The 26,254-nt window shown below is 40.5% G+C and overlaps 1 protein-coding gene and 1 long non-coding RNA gene across 6 annotated transcripts in view; both read left to right on the forward strand.

The window, feature by feature from the left end:
- LOC146491871 (FERM, ARHGEF and pleckstrin domain-containing protein 1-like) overlaps positions 1 to 26,254 on the forward strand; it is an 83,297-nt gene that overhangs the window by 15,779 nt on the left and 41,264 nt on the right. For all 5 annotated transcript variants that reach the window (XM_085150470.1, XM_085150472.1, XM_085150469.1 and 2 more), the window contains exons 3-7: positions 18,769 to 18,873; positions 21,079 to 21,121; positions 21,327 to 21,405; positions 23,752 to 23,849; positions 25,407 to 25,521. In XM_085150470.1, coding sequence (XP_085006596.1) covers positions 18,769 to 18,873; positions 21,079 to 21,121; positions 21,327 to 21,405; positions 23,752 to 23,849; positions 25,407 to 25,521 — 440 coding nt within the window. The remainder of the gene's footprint in view (positions 1 to 18,768; positions 18,874 to 21,078; positions 21,122 to 21,326; positions 21,406 to 23,751; positions 23,850 to 25,406; positions 25,522 to 26,254) is intronic.
- Positions 18,880 to 20,754, forward strand: LOC146491872 (uncharacterized). The gene is made up of 2 exons (XR_014872267.1): positions 18,880 to 19,218; positions 19,319 to 20,754. It is a non-coding gene; the product is annotated as an uncharacterized LOC146491872 (long non-coding RNA).

Here is a 26,254-nt window from a genome sequence, read left to right on the forward strand (position 1 = left end):
GTCCCTTTATTTGCCAGACATCTGCAGTGCTTTCACACTTGAGCTCTCTGCATTATGTTGAAAAATATGAGGTCTCTGTTATGCCTGTCCCCTGTGGACCCACCCTCACTAAGAAATATCATTGTCTTAGATGATGCCTTTAATGCCTCAGGTGGTTAAGACCTACACATATGGAGCCACATGTGGCCTCCTGGAGCTTTCACTCCTACATCCCATTTGAGTCCATCTCAGACGATTTAATTGGGAGTTTGCATTATTCCTGTTACCTGTTGATTAGTGGTTTTTGTTTGCCTGTATTGTCTTGTCTAGCACGATGCTTGCTTGAACTTAATCCCTGTAAGTATTTCCAGTATAGCCACATTAAACCAGACTTTAGGTTTCTTTATTAACGATGGCATGAATGAGAGGATGGTGGAGTATTTTGAGCGTGCTCTGTCACAATAAGCAGTCTATAAAGGTTTTTGTTGCATGATTGGATTGTGGCTTTATGATCTGCATCAGCTCCTGACCTTATGTGAGTGTTTGTTTTTTTGTCTAAAAAGAGAGCTGGGGAAAGATACAGGACTCTGGGGGGGATGGTTATGAGGATTAGGATGATGGAAGAATAGACCACATAATTTGATAGACTAGCAGTCCCCCAAGGCCTGTGATAAATGAGCTACAAGTCCCCCGCCAAATTATGCAGGAACGCACACAGACTCACTCCTTAGCTCCAGAGTGAAGCAGTTGACATTTCAAATGGATGGGCCTTTGTTTTGTCAGTGTCCACTGTCTTGGAAGTGAAAGAGTCATGTAAAAGGAACCAGTATAAAAGGACAGATCTTAAAAGGCAGAACGAACAAGAAAATTACTTAAAATGACAGTGACACTGTGGCAAGTTGAATTTTCCCTGTTACTGGTTTGGATGCATGTATCATAATCATTTTAAAGGGGGCCTATTATGCTGATTTCCAGCTCCATTATTTTATTATTGGACTCTAGTGGAGTCATTTTGCATCATTCAAAGTTTAAATGATCCTTATTCATCTTGTGCTGGACCTTGGTGCAGCTCCTCAGTTCATCCACTGTCTGAAAGAAAGTTTCTTCTGATTGGCTGCCAGTCAGTAACAGAATTACTGACCAGCATGTGGGTGGGGCTTCTGTGCTTTAGTTGACCATATTAAGGATATCCTCTTTTTTTGACATCATACATGTACAAGAGTAGAAAAAACTGCCTGTTACCAAGTGTTTAGAGCAGTCTGAGGCCTGAGCTTTAGACCCACAGGAATTATTGTTGCATTTCCTGATCTTAAAATGACATCCACTACTGTAACAGGTCCACTTTAAGGACACTGCTTTGGTATCATGTGGCCAAAAAGCTTAAAAATCCTGACCTTGCTACTCAGCTAAGAATATCTATGTGGATTGATTGTGGTTCTTCCCTCCTCAAAAACAGGAATGACTGCCTCATTGTTGCACTTCCAGCACGCAGACCTTGGCTATTTGGCCCTAAGAAGAGGAAATTAGTTTTAATGTAGCCTTCCTTTAGTGCATTACTATTCAGAGAACCAGACAGTTAAAATATTGTGCAGTGCCAGATATTTTTAAACTCTGGGTTGCCCAGCGGCATGTTTTTTTTAATTTTTTTTATGTCCTCTTCTGCACTGTTTTACCCCAAAGCACATTTTAACTCTGCTAAAATTCATTTAGAGAGAGAGAGAGGGAGAGAGTGATAAGAGATGAGAAAATGGGTTTTAGAATTTGGAGCCAAACTCTACTCATGTGTCTTTATGTCTTTTAAAGTTGGCAGATCTTCTGGCAGTAGTTTAAATGTGTGGGTGAAACCAAAGTAAGGTAATGGTTAAAGATGGTTCTTCTCTTCTCTTCTCTTCTCTTCTCTTCTCTTCTCTTCTCTTCTCTTCTCTTCTCTTCGCATGTGTGTGTGTTGCTAGTCGTTGCCTAATCTACCATTGTAACATTAAATCTATAATGATACTGGTTCCCTGGGCCACCCTAAACCATGTTTTATGGACTTACTATCTGACTTCACGGGCATATGCGCACGTGTGCATGCTACCACCCACCCTGTGGTTCAGTCGCCTAAGATTGACAGTAAAATAATAAAAGTAAATATTTGATTAGATTTGGGGTTGTGATATCCTTCTTTTAATGACTATGGTACAGATGGGAGCAAGAAATGAATTTGATTAAATAATATCATGACCACAGTGGTACATGTGTAGCCCTGAAATTGGCCATCGACTGCACTCTTTCTCTGCATCGTCTAGTTTCCAAAAACGGAAATAAATGCAATCAGATTTTGACTGGGCAATATGAAAGATGTTGTGGTAGTGCCTGTGAAAGCTACTGAAGCAACTTGCATCATGATGTACACATACCTCTGTCAATACTGTCTCAAATGGTACTTGCCTGCAATATCATTAGCTATCTAACATGCCTGATAAGGTGTGCCAGCATGGCCTCCATCATCAAAATGTGAAGGTGTGGCAAGAGAGGGAGTCTAAAAAAGGCTAAAAAAGAAACCTGTTGCCTGCAGGCTTGTTTCATCTTGTTTGATAAGAAGAAATCAAGCAGAATCAAAGAGTGCACACAAGTAAAATATCCCTGGGCAGTACTTCTTCTCATATTGAGCTGACACTCAATATGAGAAGAAGCTCATCCCATCTCAGGGTACCAAGTGTTGTTATATGAGGATAAAGGCAGATGTCAGCTTGACAGCATGGTAACTTCTGAGACTGTGTAAGCCCCAGATAGCATGTTAAATGTTAAATTTCATTACAGCACAGTTAGAAATCAAGTGAAAAAGTATGTCTTGTTTGGAAGTGTTACCAAGAGAAAGCCTTTTTCTCTCCACAAAGAACATGACAGGATGTGCGGTGGTGAAGGGGTGATGATTTGGGCTTGTTTGGCAATGGCAGATACTGGGCACCTTGCAGCCATTAAGTTGACCATGAACTCCTCTGTATACTAAAGTATTCTAGAAGCAAATGTGAGGCCATTAGTCCAACACCTAAAAATCGCCCCAAACTGGGTCATGTACCAGCACAGTGATTCTAAATTAATCAACCAAATACATAGACATCTACAACAAGAGTTTCTTCACATTCTTTTTGTAATTTAGGTTAATTTGTAATATATTTTTAATTAAAAATTTTACCAAGTGCTCATTTTTAAGGAGGTAAACCATTGCTGTCTTGAAATATTAGCATGCCGTGACTTTTTTCTACATCCAGTGCTCTGATGGTCTATGGCTAATTGTAGCAGAAAATGGTTCATATGATCTTCACCCAAGTTATTTAGAAAATGGTTTACACTTAATCATAATAAGCATTTCTAAAATTTTCAGGCTGTATCAGGAAATCAGTGAGCTTAACTTGAACATATTAGCTCTGCAGTTGGCTGCAATTGATATATTGAACAGTTCAACACTCTTTGATTGAAATTAGAAATATGAAGTTCCCACTCTAGCGGGCAACTAATCTGGTGTGCGTTTTTTTTATTTTTTTTTTATTTTGACAGTGCATGCGCACCTGCGGACCACTGATGTGCACCTAAAAAGCTAACCAAAGCAGGGCTTAGCAGAAGGTTAGGATACATATAAAGTGTGAATCTAATACAAATGCATGAGTCTTTTCTGCAATCCACATGAAGTGACCCAAGCTGGGGGAAAATATGGATGCAGCATGCTAGCATGAGTCTCCAACCGAGGAACTGTGCTGTATTATGTAATGGCTGGCATTCACTGTCTCATTCCTGTGGTCAGAGATCTCAAAAAGGGACTTCTGACTGTGGACTGACTTTCCTTTCAGCTTCTTCTTTCTTTCTTTAGCTGTCCCCAGTGTTTAACCAGCTAGGAGAGTAAATGCAGAGAGAGGATCGGTGATGATTCATCTTTTTACAGATGTAAAAAGGTGATATGTCGACAGTTCTCCCTCTGCTTTCCAGACATTCAGCTTCCGACTTGAGCAAGTAGCTTTGGTAGAACCATGCATTGGGTTATATTGCTATTAAGTTGGGCTTGTGCACGTGGAGCCACGTGGAAGCATTTAAAACTGCTGAGTTCAAAGAGAGGCCCACAGACGAAGCTGCCCTTGAGCAATGAAGGAGGAAACGAGTGTGTGAGCGGTATAGACTCTTTCTGGTGCAGAGACAATCACTGAGAGCTTGTTTCTGAAAGGCAGCGGGATGGGGGTAGAAGGGAAGTAAACAGGGCCCCACTGGGGGACGGAAAGGAGACGTGGTGCTGCACTCACTGTGAGAGACTGCAGCACTGGGAGAGAGAAAGATGAATACAGGCCCACATCCGTCTCCCACAGAAGCCTTTCGCATTACGCCGACAGCCTGTGAATGAGCAAACACTGTCCTGCACTGCTTGGCTGCAAACGATATCCCCCCTTTTTTTTTTTGGTAATTGGGGTAAATGAAGTCCCCCCGTGATGCACTACTAAAGCCAGTGATGGAAGAGCTGGGCCCCATTTAGGGTAATCACTGCACCCCCCCTGCTTCACTGTTGTACAAAACCACCAATTTAGTAGTTTTCCTGGATTGTTTGGAGCAGCCTGCCGTGGCCACTGAGGTGGGCTTGTGGTGAAGTTTTCACTGCTGATTTTACAAGTTCGTCTGGTCATTTTATGTTGCAAAATGGGAGATGAATTATATCCTGTATTTGACGGGGGTTGTGGCATTTTTGATGCTGTAAAAAGTAGCTCCAGTTTGGCATGGTAACACCAGCTGCTAGAAAAAGAAAACACTGGTAGGATTATCGCCAGCAGCTGGCTGACTGGAGGGATGCCAAAACCGATTTGTGGACCTTTTGTTTTATTTGGAAAAATGACTCTGGATGAGATTCTAGAAGGTGTTAAGGGTGACACGTGTTGTTGTTGGACACATGAGTTTGCTTCAGGGTCTGATTTAATCAGCCACCAGTCCTGTTTTTTCCTAATCAAAACCTGACTCCTTTTCTCTCTCTCGCTCTCGCTCTCGCTCTCTCACTCTCTCTCTCGCTCTCTCTCTCTCTCTCACTCTCTCTCTCGCTCTCTCTCTCTCTCTCGCTCTCTCTCTCTCTCTCACTCTCTCTCTCTCTCTCCCTCTCTCGCTCTCTCTCTCGAACACAGGAAAAATACAACCTCACATGATGAAGCACAAGTAAAAAAAAGTCAGATGTAACTGAACAAGCTAGACAGGTTTATATGTGTACTTATTAGACTGTGGGGCTTCTTGTTCTGGCTGTCTATGCTGCTGTAAATCATCACTCAATGATTGAGGGGAATAGTTAACTTGAGTTGAGGTGTCCCCTTGGTGTAGGACATTAAAAAGTCACCAGTAAGGTAGATTGTGTTGGGGAAATACAGGAGGTTCTGTATTTCAGAGAATAAAACAAGACCCCAGAAAGCAGATCAGTTGTCCATAATAAGGGAGCTAAAACCGACTCACAGTGTTTTTTACAGATAACTTCTCTGTTTGCAGAGTGAAATGTGTGCTGGAGCTAAGTGATTCCTCAGTATTACATTCTGGCATGCCGAGAGTTTAGCCTGGAGCTAAAACTCTTCAGTGTCAGCTTCAATATCCTAAATGAGACTTCTCCCCCCTTGCTAAGTGTAAACCATGGCTCCTCATTAAACCTTTCTAAGGCCACAAACCTGCCTCTCTCAATCTCTGTCACAGACCTGGACCAAACCCTGTAACTTCCAGTCCTGAGTCCTTGGACATTATTAAGAGAGAGAGTGTGTGTGTGGGGGGGGGACTGGGATGTCTTAAAGTGTTGTGAAGGGTTGCTTAATCTCTTTCCTTGCACCCTCCTCGTCTCTGTTGGGACGTTTTCCAGAAGCCTCTGAGGAATTCAATTGCGTCTCCCCTGCTGGGTCCCTGAGCTTCGAGACGTTTGTTTTCTCTGAGAAACTCTGAGAGGAATGTGGCTTGAAATGTGGGGATCGGAGAGGAAAATACGTAGTTGTGGTTTTTACCTCATGCCATCCTTGCTTGCCTTTTCTGTCAGTGCTCTCAACCAAGCCATTTTGTCATGTTGAAGTCTCATCATTTGTGCTACGTTTTGTGCAACGTCAGTTATATTTAAACACAAAATTATGAAAGCACTGCTTCTCTCTCTCTCTCTTTTTTTTTTTTACACCTGTAGCCGGAAATATCAAACTTTGTATCCCTGGGCGATTCATCTCATTGGCTTTGACTGTGATGGATTTGTTTGATTGAAGTGCTTTTTTTCCCCTTTGTTTTCAAATGCATTTAGTGAGCTTTTTGGGGATTTTTATTATATTCGTTGACATTTTGTAATATTGCTGTGCTTTAATAGTGTTTGCAGTGTGGATGCTCATACCACTGCACAAATGTATTTACCACAGGTCTCTGTTGATTATTCTGGTGGGTTTTCACACCCTTTTATTCCTTGTAAATCAACTTTTTTAGCTATATATGCATGCAAGCGTAGACACACACACACACACACACATAGACACACAAACACACTGGGTGAAGATTGCAGAGAGCTCAACAACCCCAGTTGTAATTATGCTTTTGCCTTGAGAAAAAAAATAATAGCATTGATTTATTTTTGCCATCTTTGCTTTTTAACTTGTCTTCTGGGGTAATCAAGCTTTGAGTTTTGAAGCTACCATTGATGTTAACAAGAAGAAAATGTACCCTTTTGTTTTCAAGCTTTAATTTATGTGCACACTGAAAGATGGCCACCATTACAAGTGTGCAAAAATGCGTATTTTAGTTAGTTCTTTTAGCAGTAGATCCATAGATTGAAAGGTTGAGCAGATTCTTCAGCAAGAAGTGTTTTTATCCTGTGAGGTCTACCCCAGATTATGGTCTGTTTATTTTTGTTTGTTTGTTTTCTGTTTCACAACATGGACATATTCACCATCATCTATTGTTGTGAAGTCTTGTGTCTTGATTATTGCCACGTGGGGTTTTCGGAGCTAGAAAGTGACCATATTTTGGACTGGTATGTGGAATGCAAATTTCTCAGGTAATATAAGCTAGCTTGGTTAGCAATGTACACCCACAGACGTCACAGATAAATGGAGAAAAATTACATCCATGCCACTTTTTTTTTTTTTTTTTTGCCACCTATCTGGGTCCAGATCACAAGGAAAACAATCTAAGAAGAGACGTTCAGACCTGCCTCTACCATCCACCACTTCTGGGATGACTGAAGTGTTCCCAAGCCAGGCAAAAGATTTGATCTCTCCAGCTATTCTTCAGTCTACCCCAGGGCCTCCTCCCAGTCTGAAACGCCTCACGTAGGAGGTCAAAAGTGGGTTTTTTGGGTTGGTTTGTTTTTGGTTTTCTCCACAAAGTTTTCAAACAGTTGCAACATCTCCCCTTTGTATATCTGTATATCTCTGAGTTTCTTTGCTAAAATATCATAATGCCTCCATTAGCTCCTTTCAGTGTAGAGGACCAGCAGCTTTACTCTGAGCCCCTCCCAAATGACTGAGCTGGTAGCCACAGCTGATGGTAGCAAAGAAGACCAACTAGTAAATCAACATGTTTACTTTTACACTCAACTCTATGTTCTGGTCTGTTGTGGGGAAAAATGTCCGCATTACTACAGGTGTTTCACTCTCCCCTCACATGTGAACAAGACAGCAACATACTTAAACTCCTCCACTGGGGGCAGCAAGTCGTTCTCAACCCAGTAGTGGACTCTGTCCATTTCACTCTGAGAACAATACCCTCAGACACAGAAGTGCTAATTTCCATTGACTGATTTACATTTACCAAAAAAACAAGTTTGTGCTTCTTGGGCTGTCTGTTAGAACACTTTGCATAACAACACAAACATGGTCGAGAAGTCTATTCACTTCGCCACAACCACTCATATAACAGGCTAGTTATATCAAATTTCTTGTATGAGGGACACAGGCTGTAAACCTGCTTACCTGCTCTACAATTGGAGTGTATGAGGACTGACTAATACACATTTGCAAATAGCATCATTTTCCAGGCCAATATCTGTATCATAACTGCTCTTTCCAGTTAAATTGTGTTATGACTATGGGACTCTTTGAATAAAAGACAGTAATGTTAGTTAGCTTGTTTCTATGTTATCATTGAGTTTCTTTATGGTGCTCTGGAGGATTTTAGGAAGCAGCCCCATTGCAAGATTTAAAGACCTCATTATTGCACAAGGTGTAACATAAATGAACCAACTGCCATACTACACAAGAAAATAATTGCTTTTTCTTAATGGTACAGCATTGTGCATGTTATTTCCCTCTGCTGTTCAATTTAATTGTCTGCCTCAAGTGTGTTGTGATCCTCAAAAAACACACACACACACACACACACACACACACACACACACACACACACACACACACACACACACACACACACACACACACACACACACACAAACATTAATAGTGCATAAAGAGACAAAGCCATGTCTTCCTAGTAGCCCTGTAGGCATTTTCATCAACCCCTCAGCAGGGTTGTTGCCAGTTTGATTTCCCGCAGTGCATTATTGTTACTAGTGACAATGCAGGCAGGTATTCAGCAACATGCTGTTTAATCAGCAGGCGTGTGTGTGTGTGTGTGTGTGTGTGTGTGTGTGTGTGTGTGTGTGTGTGTGTGTGTGTGTGTGTGTGTGTGTGTGTGTGTGTGTGTGTGTGCATGGAACCAGAGTCCTTTCCCTTCTGGCCATGATGAAGAACTGGCTGTGACATCTTTCCAGTAGGTTAAGGGTTAAGCTACTCATCGTGTGCTGTGGGCAGAGACTGTGCACAACTGGATGTGAAATATGATATATGGAAACTAAATGCTGATACCTGCCATGCAACTGAAAAATTAAACTGAGTACCTTCCAGGTGTAGCTAAAAGGGAGGTTTACTTTAGGCATAGCAGTGTAGCAAGAGTGCATCGTGTTAAAAATTGACTACCAAGCCTGTGCGCTATATTACACATCTGTGTCATTGAAGATAAAATAAGAAATTATGGTTCCAGGAACATTCTGAGGGAATAAAATCAGAATTTCTAAGCTTAAAAATAAATTGAATGTGCTAAAATTATAAGAAAAAAACTCTAAGAAGGGGAAAAAAACTGTTTTTTGTCAAGGAACTACATCATTTCACTTTGCAAGGTTGGATCAACCTTATCATACCACCTTATCAATTTGTGCTTCAATTTGCAAGAAGGACATGCTCAGGAAGACTAGAAAAACACAGCATATAACACTTTCTTTTACACCTCCTCCCTTGCATCTTCAATTGTTATTCCTGCTTAATGGTGAGCACCAAGCCTCAGAGCATCAGGTTCTTGATTCAAGTCTCCCGATGGTCCCAGAACTTCCTATGTGACCAACCTCTGATCATTAAGCAAAAATATGTATCCCCTGTCTGGTATGAGAGTGGTTCCTGGAAGTTCCTGCTGACTGTCACAGGCGGAAACTGGTTGCTCCCAAAACCTTCCTGTCATTGCCTTATTCACTATCAGACTGCATCAATGACAGTAACTTGTCATAAACGCACACCTTTTACTCTCTGAGCTGTAGTAAAGAATACCCAATATGTTGGCATATTGTGCGAAGTAAATAGACACAAAAAGGGCGGTGGGCAGTATGACAACTTGTGTAACTATATAATTATTGGAACCCTATTCTTTGTCCCTTCCCAAAATGTGCACAGGCCACTAAACATTACATTATCTGGAGCCTTGGGGAACAAACCCAGTCTCATTTGTAATGGTCCCAATAGCTGGTCGGGGGTGGGTTGAACAAAATGCTGGCATGCATACTAGTAGAGAAAGACAGTGTGCAAATAAACACTTTTGGATTCAAACTTCCCTTGAGCATTGGAGTAATTTCTGTGCATGTGCTGTGCTGCATGTTGCTGTAACTCGATCTCTGTTCTCTGTTGTTTCTTTCTTTCTTTTTGGTCCACTGATGTGCAGTGAGCAGCATGCTCTCTGGTACGAAGCATCTGGAGTTTCATGATAACACCATGAAGAAAAATAAAAAAACATACACAGATCATTGCTCAAATATCTGCATGGTATTTGTACTCGGAGCCAGAAAGGAGTGTTAGTTGAGGTTCAGGTAATTCTCTGGCACTCTCTATGGGATTTGTCCTTTTTTCCCCCTCCCTCTGTCATTTTCTTTTCTTTTCCCTAAAAAAGCTGCTTTTACAGTAAATTTCACACGAGTACAAGCACAGTTTTTCACTTTTACCTTTAAAAGCACATAGCTAGATAGATCCCTGCTGGTAATTCATAGCAGGGGCCTGAAGGAAGAAACTGAACAGCTTTGAGGTGTGTTTTGTTTTGTTTTTTCTTTTTTTTTTCTTCCTGGTCTTTCCCCCTGCAAAGCTCTTATCATCACTCTCACCCATCTGGTTTTCATCCCTGTTAACATTAGTCAGACTGCTTCAGACCAGACTAAGACTACATAGAAGAGGAACTTTCAAACATTCCCGCAATTTATGACATTTTGCCCTGAGACTTTTTCATTAGTTTCGTGCATATGTGCAATTATGACCTGGATAATGGGAAATCTTCATTTTTAATTTCTGGAAAGCCTGATGCGTTATAAAATACTATAAATTCCCTTGGCAAGTGTAAATTTAAACCTTCTAACCACAAGCAGTTGTTCTGCAGACATTACAATTTATCACAGCCAAACAAAACCTGTGTCCATACATTGTTTCTTTCTTCTTTTTTTTTTTCTAGGTTTCATAGGTCATTTGCATCCGTGGCGCTGTGGGATTCTCTGTAAACCCTCAGCATGCCATGGCAGATGGTGAGAATATTTGCCTTGGCCGTGTGTTGCAGGGTATTTTGGGGGAAAAAAGCTGAAAGAGAGAGTGAAGGGAAAACTGGACGATAAATAATAAAATCAGCTGTTTTAATGTCTTATAGACTTTCTTTATTGTAAATGAAAGGCTAACTTTAGATTTGAGAGGATCAGGCAGAGAGATATGCTTTGGACAGTTAGCTAAAGTCATATTTTAAACCCTTGGTTATTAGTAACTGGCTGGAGTTATTAAATTATTGAGTTGTTTGGTTGTTTGTTTGGAGAAGGAGGAGAAAGATTGCACAGAAAAAAAATCTGGTGAAATGTATAGAGGTTTTCTCAGCTATTGGCCTCGAGGGGCTAAAAGATGACTGGATAGGAGAAAAGCGAGCAATTACTTTGATATACCACAGCCCAGTTTAGCCAGACTCTGACCTTGTGCCATGAGATGAGTCTTGGTTTAAATGCAGCAAGGGAGTGGGAGAGGAAGTGCATTTTAGCTGGCTGATGACTTTGCTGGGTTATAGTGAGGGTGTCTTTTTGGCTGGAAGGCGCACAGACAGGCCTGCTTATTGGCAAATTTCCTGATAGTCAGAGAGCCTAACTGAAGTCTGGACACTAGAGAAGCGCTGGAGCGACTCCAGAGGAAATCCAAAAGACACAGAAATAAGTTCCAAGTCCAAGCAACTTTTTTAAAGTTCAAACTACCAAGCTGTAAGTGCCTGGCTTTGGGTTTCAGGTACTTCTTGCTGACTCCAGCCTTGTTTATACTCCTTCACTGAATGTGATTCACCACAATCAACCTGCAAGCAGACCATAATGGATAATTTTTTACGCTCGGGTGTGACACGCAACCCCCTAACACACATCTTTTATTTTTTATATTTTCTAAGGGGCGGCTCTATAATTTGTGTGTAGTTTGCTACACACAAATTATGAGCCTGAGTCATCTAAAGAAAGGTAAACGGAAAGAGGAAGCAGTCGGCACACAGCTGCAGACAGGCCTCTGTGTTTCATTGACCTTTTCTCGTGACATGCACTTGATGGAAAATCTTTTTCTTTCTTCTTTTTTTTTTTTTTGCTTCGCATAATAATTTTTTTTTCCTCATTAGCTACATTTTAACACAGCAAGAAGGTGCGTAGCAAACATTAGAGAGCTATTGTAATGACTTCTTGAGATTTTTTTTAAACATTTTTTTTTCCCGCTTGGATGGTTGAATGATACCCGTCAGACTTGAAGCTAGAATCCAGCACAGTGTACTGGTGGATGGGCACTTAGGTTGGTGGAGCTCGCTGCTGGACCTCTAATTATCTTAAATGAGAAAGGCCATGTTGATGTATGGCCCTACAAGAGAGCTGAGTTAAAAAAAAAAAAAAAAACCTTAAGCAACATGGCACTGGCCTCCACAGGTTGATTTTTGGTGTCTGGAGTTGGAGGATATTTATATTCATTAATGCATCACATATTTCTGGGTTTACATCATTGTGTATCTGATTATCTGATGGATCAGAGCAAAATTATAGCCCAGCATAAAGTATGATAAAAATGTGCTTCTTTGTGTGTTTCTGGCCGACAGAGAACGCCCCATTGATGGGAGAAGCTGAATGAACTGATTGTGATTTGAAGTGAAAGGATCTCAGTCTGAGCTCTGCAGTGGCCAGTCTGCTCTCTTCAGTTGGATGATTTCAACATACTTATTTTTAGACCCCGACCAAAAGAAAAAAGAAAAGAAAATTATAAAAGAAAAAAGAAACAAACTACGAACTTGATTTGCCTTGAGGTCCTCTGTCGTTATCATCCTCACTATCTCAGTACATTGCTTTGTATGACACAAAGCCTATTTCTCTTCTCTTGCTGTATGTTTGACCTCAGCTGGATGACCATTTCCTCTGCTGAGACTGTTGCCAAGATCAGAGGAGGTCATGAGAACTGGCTTTACTATTCAATTTTTAAGTACCACTTTCTAGAGTTGAAGCCTCTTTAGAGAACTTGGATTATTTTAGTAATTCCGAGAACTAAGAGTAAAATTTTAATACTAAAATGGGATGTAATGCTAGAATTTATCATTTAACACAAACTGAGGCTTTTTTTTGGTGTTTTGACTGTTTAATCTAGAGTTTCTCCTTTTCCTGTATTTATGGATATTATTTTTAAACAGAAAATTTGCCTTGAAAAAAGCAGCACACTTTAGACCTCTTGGAAAAGTCAAGCCTCATGGACTACAATTTTTAAAGTCTCAGCTTTAGAGCAGAAATAAACATGTTTACAGCCTGGTGCAAAAGAAATTGGGACTCTCAGGGATTCTGGTTTTTGTTTTTTCTTGACTGTTAAAGTTGTATGCAGAAAAACAGTAACCACACTGACTAACATAATTTTTTGTCACGTTCAGTGTTTAGTTGTACTAAAGCCCAATCCAAGTTCGGTTTCTCTGTGTATGCGTTTATATTGTTTTAAGTCTGTTTCGTTTTGCTAGCCAAAATTAACATCCAATTTAATATTGAGGTTTTGTAGACATGTGACCACTAACCACATGTCTATAACCTATACACCATTTTGGACATGTAACAATCATGGGGACAGGGGAGGATTATGTGAATAAGGCTCCAGTAACTGGCAACCACCTAAATGAAGGAAAAATGAATGTTCCAACCTGCTGTGAGTGGTTCCACGAGGCCGATGGCAACTGTAAGGAAAATGATTGCTAAAGCCTCCGTCACACAGGCCTACAGACCTGCTGGGAATCACCCATCACTTGAGAAAAATGTGTATTCACCAGCCAGTTGGCAAAAACCTCCTTGTGGTCGCTTTGGTTGTTAGAGTATTGCTGTGGTCATAATTTGAATCCTAGTGACGGACTTGTCTCCAAACAACTTTCTGAGCTGGGGTAGCCTTCAAAGTTATACCTCTGCTCTGTAGCCAGTGTTTCAAAAGACATAACTTTTGCTTTGAAGGCAAACTGTGTCCACCTTTGTACTATTTCATGTTTTACTCTAACTTGGGTAGTAGTTAGTGAGCTTTTGTAGACAAACATGAAAAACTGTAGGCAACTGTGACAATCCACTAGGAACCATAGTGATAATTAGAAGAATGTTGGTGCAGCACCTTCTTTGAAATCTGTTTGACCCAGCGATGGCCAGAAACCACCTCCAAGAGTCACTACCGACAAGTCAGGGAATACACTTTTTATACAATTTTTCCATAGCAACCGGTGGTGGTGCTACATTCAATGTGGCAAAAAACTCTTGAGTCACTTGAGAAACATAAACACAGTGAAGTGCAGATGCACCTTGTTATCAAAGTTGGCTAGTTTTGCAAACTTTGAAACTCCCCTTGTGTGCAAATATGGTGCATATCCAGTTTCAGAAAGGCCAAGATGGCTGCAATCATCAAATCAGTGGCTATATTTGTCTTTTAAAAACCATTTGATCTCATGAAAATGCAGCAGTGCCTTTGTCAGGCTTCACACTGACAGTTGATTTTGTTTTGCTTTATCCCACTTTCCTCTTTTGCTTCCTACATCTGAAACAAGTGAATGAAAGTGAAACACCACGAAAATCTACAGTAAACAAGACAAGAAATTCTTGATAACCTTGGAACAGGATTTAACAGAGCTCTCAACGTTCCCCCCTTCTGCATACAACTTTGAAGTCTGAAACCGGCTTCTTTCAGTACTCTGTGGACCAGGTTTAGTGAAGTTTGCCTACTACTGCATGTTGTTTTTAGAGGTTTGCTTCAGTGCCCAAAAAGAGCTGAGTCTGACCGCGCCTATCGGGTTTGGCATCCTGCTTTCCTCGATTCCCAGCGCTTTAGCTATCACCTTTTAATTCCAGCTCCTCTTTTTTTTACCGTTTAAGTTACATTTGGGATTTCTTTTGAGTGCCGGCTAACTGTTTTGACAGAAAACAGAATACAAACTGGTTAATGAAACTCGCTGCTTTGTTGAAACTGAAGATATTTAAGAAGAGACATGTGAGCCCTGTTATTATAACTGGTATTGATATATACGCATTTCACCTCTGCTCAATCACTGACATTCCCATCTGCATTCCAGTGTGTTGTATTACATGAATAAGATACGGGGTGTCTCCCCAGTGCATGTACACTGGCTTACAGTAGTTATTGGACAGGAGTTTGCTGATACTGGAGGAAATTGCTTCTTTCCAAAACATACTTGGAATTTAGTCTTGATTTCACTTGGATAGTTTTGCCCTAAGAGGAGAGGCTGCACCCTGTTTCAAAAGGTTCAAAACCCTTGGTTAAGTCTAAATCTCCAACTCCATACTTACCAGTATGTGGTTCACTGTGCTGAGTGTTTCTTGGATCACATAATAAAACTCCTGCGTCTCCTCCAAACCCAACATTGCTCTGCACTGCAGAAAACTGGACCCCATATTTTTAAAATTTTGTGCAGGAGATTCCATGGACATTTTTAGTTAATGGAGCGCATTAGAGAAAATAACACAAGAGAAAAAAGAGGAAATGGTCAAATTAAAAGCAAATAGCTGTTTCATAAATGCTGCTGCAGACAAACCAAACAGGCAGCGCTGAGTGGTTAAGATCAATCATAGGAGTGAAGAACAGAAACATATATCTAGCAGCAGACTGTGTCCATGTCTGGAACCGACATGTTCGGTGTAACTACAGTATGTGGGTGTGTCCCCACAGACCGGTTGGACACATGCGGTAGCCAGATGTTGACAGACTTGGTTTGCATATTGACCTTCAGAGCTCTGACTCCTCCTCTATATTTTCCTTTCCACCTACAGCATAATATATGTGGTTATATGTACTTTTAAAGTACAAAGCCTCTGCTGTGTCAGGCAGATTATTACTTCTAATACTTTGTCCTCCTTGTAAGCGCACATTATCTGTACAGAGTACAACACTAAGAAAAAAAAATGCTTGACATAAATATTTTTATTATTAACCTTTATTTAACCAGGAAAATCCCATTGAGATTAAAAACCTCTTTTTAAGGGAGACCTGGCCAAGATAGGCAGCAGCAGGTGTTTCACAGTTACAGAAATTACTCAAACACAGGCAGCAACAACACACATGCAACAATAAGTGAAAGAATACAAATAAAATAAAATAAAATTCAAATAAAAATAAATAAATAAATTTAAAAAACCAGTTAAAATGACAATCAATCTAATTGAAACAGTTGCATGTTATGGACTTGGCCTCAAGGATTCGTAGTTTAGATTTAAAAGCACTTAAAAATGACGTGCACTTAGCACGTCATTTTCCATTCCTTCTGCAGTTTGTTCCAAGCCGAGGGTGCTAAATGGACAAAAGCTCTTTTACCAAGTTCAGTTCGGGCAAATGGAACAGAAAGCAACAAGTAACCATGCGGACGAAGAGAATACCGACCAGCATGTTTCATTACAAGCAGGGAACATATATAAGAAGGCTGCAAGCATTTAAATGGTTAAAAACACCACCACAACAAACTGATTGTGCCAGAAATGTTAATCCTGATTATTTTGTTTATTATTGAGGTCGTGCTCATTTTTAGATGATTAATCATTAGTCAACTTTAGAAACATTCCGTTATTGAAGTGCCTTATACCACCACTAAATTTTAATTTTAGACCAAACTCCAACCAATCAAAAACCAAATATGTAGATGGGTGGTGGAGTGTTTTTGACCTTGAAGCTTACCTTGCAAGTGCACCTGCAGGGCACAGATGGAGGCCCAGGTGGCAGCAGGCTCACTTTCCTCACATGACCTCCACAGGAGCCACAGGGAGCACGACTAGGGTTTCCACTGGTTCACCTACAACGATTAGAGCTTTAGGGCCCTTAAATAAATCTGCTCATCAAAGGCTTTGATTTTTCCCCAGAATGTCTTGGCTCAGCCTGAACTAAACGGTGAAGGAGTTTCAGCTTTCAGAGAGGGACAAAAGTGCACTGCTGTAAAGAAACAAAACATTGCATAACCATTGAATGAAAGCAGCAGAGTCATCCTTTTAGCCGTATTATCTTGTTTCCGTTATTGCTGGAAGCAAAAATCATAACAAACTAAATTGTATTAATTACTCAGCCCCCACTCGCCCTCAATTCAGTATTTCAATTCAGAAGGAAGTCATGTGTAAATGCTTAAATGTCCTGGTAGAAGATGAATTTACAAGTGTTTTGAGTGTCCTACAGAGAGCAGCACATGTGTAATACGAGGTCAAAGCCAAATTGGAATCAGAGTTTAAATTTTATAGGCGTGACTCTTTTGGATACAAGTCTGCAAATTGTAAAATGTGTCTAACGAGTTTCTTATAAGTGACAGTACATCTACCATATTTAGATCAGTCTGATGCATTATGCTATGGTAACACTAGAGAAAACAGTAGTTGCAGGCCAAAATTACTGTGATTGTGTGCAATTGACTTTTCTACTTAAGGTACCTTCAAGATGCGGATCGGGTCTGCGATCGCTCAGGCAGTTGCCTTCCTCAAAGCTACTTTGGTTCATCGAGTTGGTAGAAAAACAGCAAAAAGATGGAGTCAGTTTGAAATCAGTTTGCACTTGAATTGGGTTTAGATGGAAATATCATTCAATCTGTTTGCAATAATACAGCAAATAACTGTTTATTTATTGGTCAAACTGTTGCAACAAATTAATTCACACTAACAAGACAGAATCTCAAAGATTTGAAACAGAAAAATAGAAATTCCTCCACAAACTGTGATGTTGTTGCTGCAGGATGATGTTTTAACTGCAAAATGATGTTGGCGCTCAGCACTTAATAATGGTCGTGGCAGATGCCCCTCCCCCCCGCCGGAGCCTGGTTCTGCTGGAGGTTTCTTCCTGTGAAAAGAGAGTTTTTCCTTCCCATTGTGTCCAAGTGCTCATTGACGGTCATTTGATTGTCTGGGTTTTCTTTGTATTATTGAAGGGTCTGTACCTTACATTAGAAAGCTCCTTGAGGCGACTGTTTTTTTTTTTTGTAATTTTTTGCTCTATAAATAAGGCTGAATTGAATTGAATTATTGGAAGGAAATTAAGTAAACTTTGAAAGTGTGTTGGGTATAAATTTGGAGCCCATTTTTCAATTTTGCTCTTTTACTTTGGATTTTACTTTTTGCCCTTCCCTTTTTTTTCTTTTCTTTTAATTTTCTTGGGAATATTTGTTGCTGGTGTAGGAAAATGATCAAACCATCATTGCAGAGAGAAATGGACATTAAACACACACACACACATGCGCATACCCACTACCTTCTCCCGATTTTAAGAGCATCCACGCTCTATGTTTTGACTCCTAGTAAAGCATGAAGTGTTGACTTAAAGTGCAGTTCTCATGATTTAGATGAATATGTGTCATTGGTTGTGTGTGCCTGTCAAAGTAAGGAATGTGTGCCTTTCTAACTGCATATTAACCTAACTAGAGCAACTTAAGAATGCATAATAGTACGCTGTAACTTTTCAACAGCTATGCAGAATGGCAGGGTAGTGAACTGCATAGAGAAAATGATTCTGGGCTAATTTTGGGTTTCCGTGCCTGACTATTTTAGCCTCACGTTTGGCTCTCATGTTTTTTGGTGGAATCCAGTGAATCTCAGATTCATGAGGCTTGTACTACTGATGAAGCAAACTAATTGAACAGTGCTTCCCCTCCTCTGCCAGTTCATCATTAAACAGAGCAAAGCTGATGGTGTTGTGTTGCTACTCACTTGCACACTTCTCCTGAGGCATTTTTCTTATTTCTCAATGCTTCCAGCTAATCTCCGACCTCAAACTGTTCATTAGACGTCAGCCTGAGGCTTCACATCAGGTTAAAGGTCGGCTGTTTGTTGGTGAGATGAGAAGTTTTAGAAAACTGGAACCACTCACAATCTTTTGAGATATTCTATTGAAAGATAAAAGATAAATGTGGAGACTTCTGATATTAAGGCACTTTAAAGTTGAAAAATCAATTCCATTATCAGCAGTCGCCTGATGTATGCACCTGACTTTCCTCCTCTGGCCAGCTGTGTTCTTCAGTTTCCTTTATTTGAATCTTTTTTTTTTCCTCTTCTAGCAACGTTCACCAGGCAAAGTGCTGTTTGACCTGGTTTGTGCCCATCTCAACCTGGTTGAGGGAGACTATTTTGGACTGGAGTACCAGGACCAGCGGAAGATGACAGTAAGATGCACACATATTGCACCATGGAGTACTTTTAAGTACTTCTAGCTCATTTCGTTGTTTAAACCCATTTTTTTTATCTATGCTAACTATGAAAATGTCTCAAATTAAAACTTCCTTCTCATTTGCCACAAGCTAACTTTAGCTTTAATCACATGGGTACACAGCGTGTGTGGTGCCTTAGGGAAACTCTGCAACAAACTTCGCATTCTGTGTTTCCCCCTTGGCACTCTTTTGTTTGTCAAAGACAAACGTGAAAGAAAGTCATGCTCTTCTTTTTTATATTAACAAACACTTGGGAAAGCTTTATCACACTGCTGTGTGTGTGTGTGTGTGTGTAGGTGTGTGTAGGTGTGTGTGTGTGTGTGTGTGTGTGTGTGTGTGTGTGTGTGTGTGTGTGTGTGTGTGTGTGTGTGTGTGTGTGTGTGTGTGTGTGTGTGTGGAGGTAGGCTGAGGACATGGTGAAACAGAGAGCAAGGGAGAGAAACTTCACAAATAAATAAAATATTTTTCTTGTTCTGTAACCACTCTTGTGTGAGAAGTGTTTCAGATATAAATGAGCCTGGATTTAGGTTTTCTATGCTCCAAAAAGCAGCAGCTCGCTCTATAGTGTTTTGTAGACTTGCTGTATGTTACTGGGGCTGTCTATAGTTTTAATCCTTTTGTTTACTTCACTTTCTATTAATGCAATTAATTAAATTTAAAAAACTTGTAATAAAGAAGAATTTTGCTGCAAGACAACAGTAATTCTATAACTCAGAGATGGACTGATCCAGTCTGTCGAAACACATGAACACAAGCTCTTTAATGTATTTAAACACAGGCAGTCGCTGTGCTTACCAGTGCCTCGGGCATGAGAGCTGTTGTTTTGAAGTGGATCAGTGGAACAAATGATGTAATGCTGAAGAAATGATTACAACTTTGTCAAGACAAATACTCAGAAAACAGACCCACATGCACATAACATATGAGGCTGTCCGTCAAGCAGATTGCCCGCATTGAAACATTGCTATATATCAAAGACACTCACACTGAATCTGCTTACAACGTAGCCATCATAACACTGCCATCATATTCAACGGTATCTTTTGTGCTAATACAGTTCTGAGCTTCAGCTACTGCTAAACCCCAAATAAGGACTTTTTTTGGGTATTTTCACTTTCCTTTCTCTTGGCATTTGTTATAGAAATAAAAAAGACTGGTTTCACCCAGTATCTGTGAGCTCCTCCTACACCATCGGGAGTTGAGCAGCCAAAACTGGCACACAGGTACATCTTAGACCCCTGAAAGTTCTTATCTATATCAAAACATATTAACATAATCTTGTTGCCTGGTAACCACCTATGAGCAAGTCAAGATGACCCGTTTGTAGCATTTAGGCACTGTAACACCTTGAATAAGCCTCACATTATTTTAATTTCACAACAGTGATATGTAAGTTATATCCACAAAAATTGAATCATGTTGCCTAGCATCATGCTTTGGTGACAATGTTTTGCTAAGTTTGTGCATTTGTAGCACTGATGCAGGAGTATGTGCCTTGCAAAAAGCATCATATCATTTCAGCAACATCTGAATTATTTCCACAAACCTTGAATTATGTATGATATATGATGACATGTCATGTTGCCTGGCAGCCACCTAACAGTGGACTAAAGTCACAGACCAAACACTACTGTAGCATGAGCATGGACCAGTCATTTAGTAAATGCACATTAAAAAATGTCCAAAGCAAATGTTCAGTGCTTTTTTTAAACAGGAGAAGAATGAATATATGTTATTTTAATACATAATTGATATAATAGTTTTAACATATTTTCTTTGAAAGAAATTCTGCTTTTCCTTCTATTAACAAATTATAGCAGAAAATAGCTCTCTTTTTAGTAAGTGTCCAGCAGATTTGGGGATTATTATGAACTGTGGACCCATGAAACCTGAACTGAACCGTTTGAAGGAAAATAAATGAGATAAAATAAATAGATACAGGAGTTTAAAGGTTAGTAATTATCAGGTGATGTGTGCTACACGTAGGACCTCAGGTTTCACTAAAGTCTTTAATATTTCCAGTGAAATGATCCCTTTTCTCACAGCTGGAACAAACATGCACATTAGTTGAAAATGAATCATTTTTGTAGCTAGAGATGAAAATCAGGTATCCGTCTTTAAGACACTAATGAAAGTAAAGCTGTTCCCTGATGCCCGCAGGTGTGGCTGGATCTTTTGAAGCCGACATTGAAGCAGATCAGACGTAAGTCACTCTCAGATCCCATCTCGTCTTTCATCCCTCAAACGCCTCTGTGCTTCAGACTTAAACACAAATCCAAACTCTTCTTAACTCAGACATTAGACACTCCCACTAATAGTAGTAAACGGATATTTCCTCTGCAGCCTTTCTGCATCTCTCCACTCTGTCTCGTTCTTCCTAACCACATCCCGTTATTTCCCTCCTCCAGGGCCTAAAAACACCATCCTTCGTTTTGTGGTGAAGTTCTTCCCTCCTGACCACACGCAGCTCATGGAGGAGCTGACTCGGTAGGTCTTCCCCGCACAGAAACCACACCTATCTGAAGAAGAAGCTCCCAAATTAAAAGACATGCTGTTCAGCATTTGGTTTCCTGTCTGGTCAGCGTGATTTCAGTCCTTCACCAGGAATTTTTAAGGACAATTTATGATTTACAGCTGCATCCAAACATGAGGCAGAAGTCTTGTATATTTCTTGTTGTCTGCCTGTTGTTGTTTTTGGTCAGACCCTTAGCATTTATAACACAATTATATGCCTGACATCAAATAAGCCGTTTTGTCTTTTCTGGACCCAAACATATTTTTGTCATCTGGGAACAAGGCTCAATAAACCTTCTGGTATTCCAAGCCAGCTGAAAGGAAGTCAAAGAAGATGAATGCTCTGACCACTTCTGGCCTTTTATTCATAGTTTAACTCTGGAAGATGCATTTTATCTGGAAAACCGATCTCCTTTTTTGGTCCTGATTCCCACCTATTCCCTGTGTCCTTTTAACATACTTGTTTAGAAAGTGTAGCGTTATCTGCAGACCATCAAGTCCGCCTTCTTGTTTAGTTTAGTGTGACGGAGCCTAGCGGGACCCTTCTGGACTGTTTCTGTTTGTCGGAGCTGATTTAGGACACACACTACAGCAGAAATTCTTGGTCACTTGGCTAAAACATAAATAGGACAATTATCAGACCTTCCACATTTTTCCCATGGTGCTGACACTCCTACCCAGCTGGGCTTAACCCTCTCGAGGCAGGCGTTGCCGATTTGCAACAGTTAAAAACTAACAACCTGATTACCCCACATACATATTTTTGAGGTTTTTTTACTCAGAAGTACCACTGCAGGACCTGGTTGTGCATTAGCAACAAAAAGTTTAATTTGAGCCTGAGAGGGTTAATTTGAGATGATGGCAAATCAGGAAGCACTAAAGTTATCTGTAGAAATAAAGTTATAGTTATACCCACTGTAGTGAAATCCTACATCTTACTATTGATTCCTGTCATCAGCTCACTGTAGATAAAAGTAGGAGAGATTATTCCACTGACCTCATATCATCTCTGATTGTGTCAGTGGACGAACATGAAGTAGACACATAGTTGTTTCTTTTCCCCTTTTGTTTGGCTCCCACAGTGTTGCCGCTGTCAGTGTTTCCTTTGATGAGTAATGTAAGCACAGATGGAAGAAAGGCTTCCTTGTGTGTATATCAAGCTGTTAACCTCCTATTAGCTGCTGATTACTGAATCTTCACCCCCAACCGTTTGTGTGACATTTATGTTTTTGGTGCTGTATAAACCAGAGCACTCGAGAGAGCATATCAACAACAACAAAAGCTTTGACCTTGGGTGCTAACAAAAAGATCAGGTTTAATGCTTAGTCAACCTTGGTCATCATGACCCCTGATATAAAGGCTTGTGTATTCTTGTGAAGTTTGAAGACAATCCATGGAAAAATTGTGGGTAGTATAAAGTTTTTACTTATCGAGTAGTTACCTACCATCACAAGTGATCTGATTATGTACCTTCTCTCTTCAGGGGGTGAGAATAAATTGAATTGAAATCATAAATGGGATCTGCCCCCAATAACAGTGCTACTCCAGTATGGTCAAGGCCGCTGGATTGACCTGATGTTTTTCAGTCTAAATAAGTGCAGCTTTCTTGTGTAATAACATTCTGCACTGAAAGCCTCATTAACTTTGCTAGCGAGGTAATCACGCAGCAAAACAGTTGAATTGGATTTTACATTAACAGGTGCCGCAGATCATTGATCACACTCTCACATGGATTCACTCTGAATGCAGTCAACTGTTTGCCCACATACAGTGAATAGAAAGGCAGTGAATCAGGTTTAAATGTTGTGGGAGATGAACATGCGGACCTTGAATACTTTTTCCGGTGATGCCGTTTACAATGAATCCTGGCGTGCTCCTACAGGGTGATGTTGCCTACAGGCTTTTTTCTTTTTATTAAGCCTCCCACTGTCGTTGTTGGGCTTTCTTAATTAAAATGTGACATCACAGCCCGGCAGCATGTGCATACACGGGTGCACATGCTTGTGTCTGTGACTCTCATTAAGCCCTCATCATGGTGTAAGTAGCCGCCTGTATAATGATTAACAAAACCCACAATTAGGGTCAGTTTAAAGGTAGTAGATGCAAAGCAGCAGGCATACACAGGGTTTCTCTCTAAATGCCATCACTTTAATGGTTATGAGATTGTCTCTAACATTGTAAGTTGCTGCGTTTATGGAGTGTGCTTTAACCCCTGTAACTTCTCCCATTCCAACTTCTGTTTTTTATCTTCCTTTTCCTCCATCCCCACAATCTCTCTGTTTTTTTGTTTGTTTGTTTGTTTGTTTATTTTTCCTCCAGGTATCTGTTTGCTCTACAGATTAAACGCGACCTGGCCTGTGGTCGTCTGATCTGCAACGACACGAGCGCCGCTCTCATGGTCTCCCACATTATTCAGTGTGAGTTTTAACACGAAAAGTATTCAAGAATCTGATGTTTGGAGGGCGCTGAAGCACACAAACGAGTCCCTTTTTGGATGATTTTGACATGCTGTGAATGTCATCAAATCATAACAGCAGTCAATGACTGGAAAACAATTAATTAAAATATTCAGAGGTTGTTGAGGTTCCTTTTTGCCTTCACAGTTCGGGGTAATCATTAATAATCACAGTAGCTGTATTGATTCGTATAACTTTAATTTTTAATTTGCATCAGTGTAGAGGGGGGGAAAAAGAAGAAATTAAAATCCATGCTTTGCAAAAAGCATGTATGCAAATTAAACGGGAATAAATTAAACTTGAGCCTGAACGTAATTTGATGTCTGAGAGCTGTCGGAGCGAATAAGAAGGCAGAAATCTGTAATATAAGAGGAAAAAGGATCCTGTATTATTGGATTACCACACACTGGTTACTTGGGTTATTCATTAACGCTTTAGCAGCAAAGTGGGTGGAAGTGATGGAGCCTTTCAAGGCAGGAAAGAGCACTCTTGTTACTCACAGCTTCCTTTCGTTCATCACATGACAAATGCCAGGCTAAAGGCCATTGTGCCACCCGGTAAATGCTTTTCATGTTGAGTGGTGTTGGATTCTTCACCGTCTCTGAAGTCATCAGCTATCCTTTGGTGCCTCCGGGAACACTGCTGATATTTTGGGGCTTTCGCTGTCATCTGTCAATGGGTACGCATTGACAATCTGCTCATCATCAGACAGTAGCTGACTGCATTTCACCAGATATGGCCCCTCTTGCTTGCTTAAATCTGAGGGGTCAGTTGCCTGCAGATACGGCATATTCATATGCAGATAGCTTTTAATAGTTACTAAAATTTCCTTGTCTGAAAAGATCTTTGGCCTCTGTGAAGGTTCTATTATAATGTAAATGCTTTGCTTATGTAGATGACTGACTGTAAATCAACAGATTCATTACAGAGATTCCCCGTGGGGGTCATTTCAGCACCACTTACTGTGGTTTATACCAAGTAAATGACAAAGAACATAAATACAAAACAGCCTCCTTCAACACTTACAGTAATACTAATGGGAACCACCATAGCATTATAATCTCTATCATCGCTCATTTATAATTGTAAGTGTTATAGTTGAATGAAGTGTGAGCATGTGGTCGTCTACAGGATGCAGACTTTATGGTCTGGATTCGTCACAACGACCACTGGATGAAGGATATAGGATCTTGACTCCGTCTTTCAGATGCTGCTAAGGTACAGCGCTGTATACTGAAGGATATTGCTCAGTTGTCATGGCAACTGTCAGTGCTCAGCCCGTATGTGCACCTGCAGGCGGTACAGTATATGGGGGTTATTACTGCTGGTATAAAATAGATGGGGACGCATGCATCAGCACACTTCATCTACAACAGAGTGGCCAAGGTTGGTGTGTGGATGAGGAAAAGACCGTTTAACTCTTTTTTTCCTCAACACTCTGCATCTTTATTTTAATCAGCTCCTAACCTTTCTCGTCCTCACTTTAAATAAATATCCATTTTCTTTTCCCTCCACCAGCTGAGATCGGAGACTTCGATGAGACCCAGAGCTGGCAGCACCTCCTTCACAATAAGTATCTGCCCGACCAAGACGCCATTAGAGACGAGATCATAGACTGCCACCGCGAGCATGTGTGAGTTATCTCGTGTGCAAGTCCACACATGGATTGCGTATTAGATGTGGGTTCCAGTGAATTCAGGGTTTTCTCTATGCTTTGTGGGAATCAGCATGGGTTTAATCTGCACAGTGTCAAAAAATGGCAACCAATGTAAGTTTTCAGCCCCTCCCAGTAACTTGAATGGGATTCAAACCCCACTCTCCCATGTGGAAGTCGTGTACACACCCGGCTGCTCTACCATGTCTTACTAACTTCATAGCCTTCATGCTCTCTTACTCTATACTTTGCCGGCCTGAGATGCGGGGCAGTAACAATAAAAGTGCCCAAGTTAAATAAGGAGACTAAGAAGAAAAAACAAAACAGTTATTATCAATAAAATGAAAGCAGGGAGAACACCTGCTGTTACCATCAAAAACAAAGAAATATGGGTCAAAACAACTAAAGAGTAACCTGATTGCTGATTGGAGTCAACTATTAAGAGTAGTATCTAAGTCAGGAGAGAGAGCATGAGGCTCAGACGGGGCCCTGCAAGTTCAGCATCCCCAGGGTATCTTCCTGTAATACATCTTCACTTATCAGCAATCAGGTTAAGCAGTCACACAGAAGTGGTTATCAGATGGATAAGCAGATAACACAGGGGTTCGTCTGAGAGCAACCTAAGTTAAATACAATTTTAAAAAGCAAATTCAACCATATGTGTATAGACTGCACGCTGATTTGATATAGTGTCTATTACTACAAATACATG

This window comes from Neolamprologus multifasciatus, chromosome 23, assembly GCF_963576455.1.
Source record: "Neolamprologus multifasciatus chromosome 23, fNeoMul1.2, whole genome shotgun sequence".
Taxonomy (NCBI): domain Eukaryota; kingdom Metazoa; phylum Chordata; class Actinopteri; order Cichliformes; family Cichlidae; genus Neolamprologus; species Neolamprologus multifasciatus.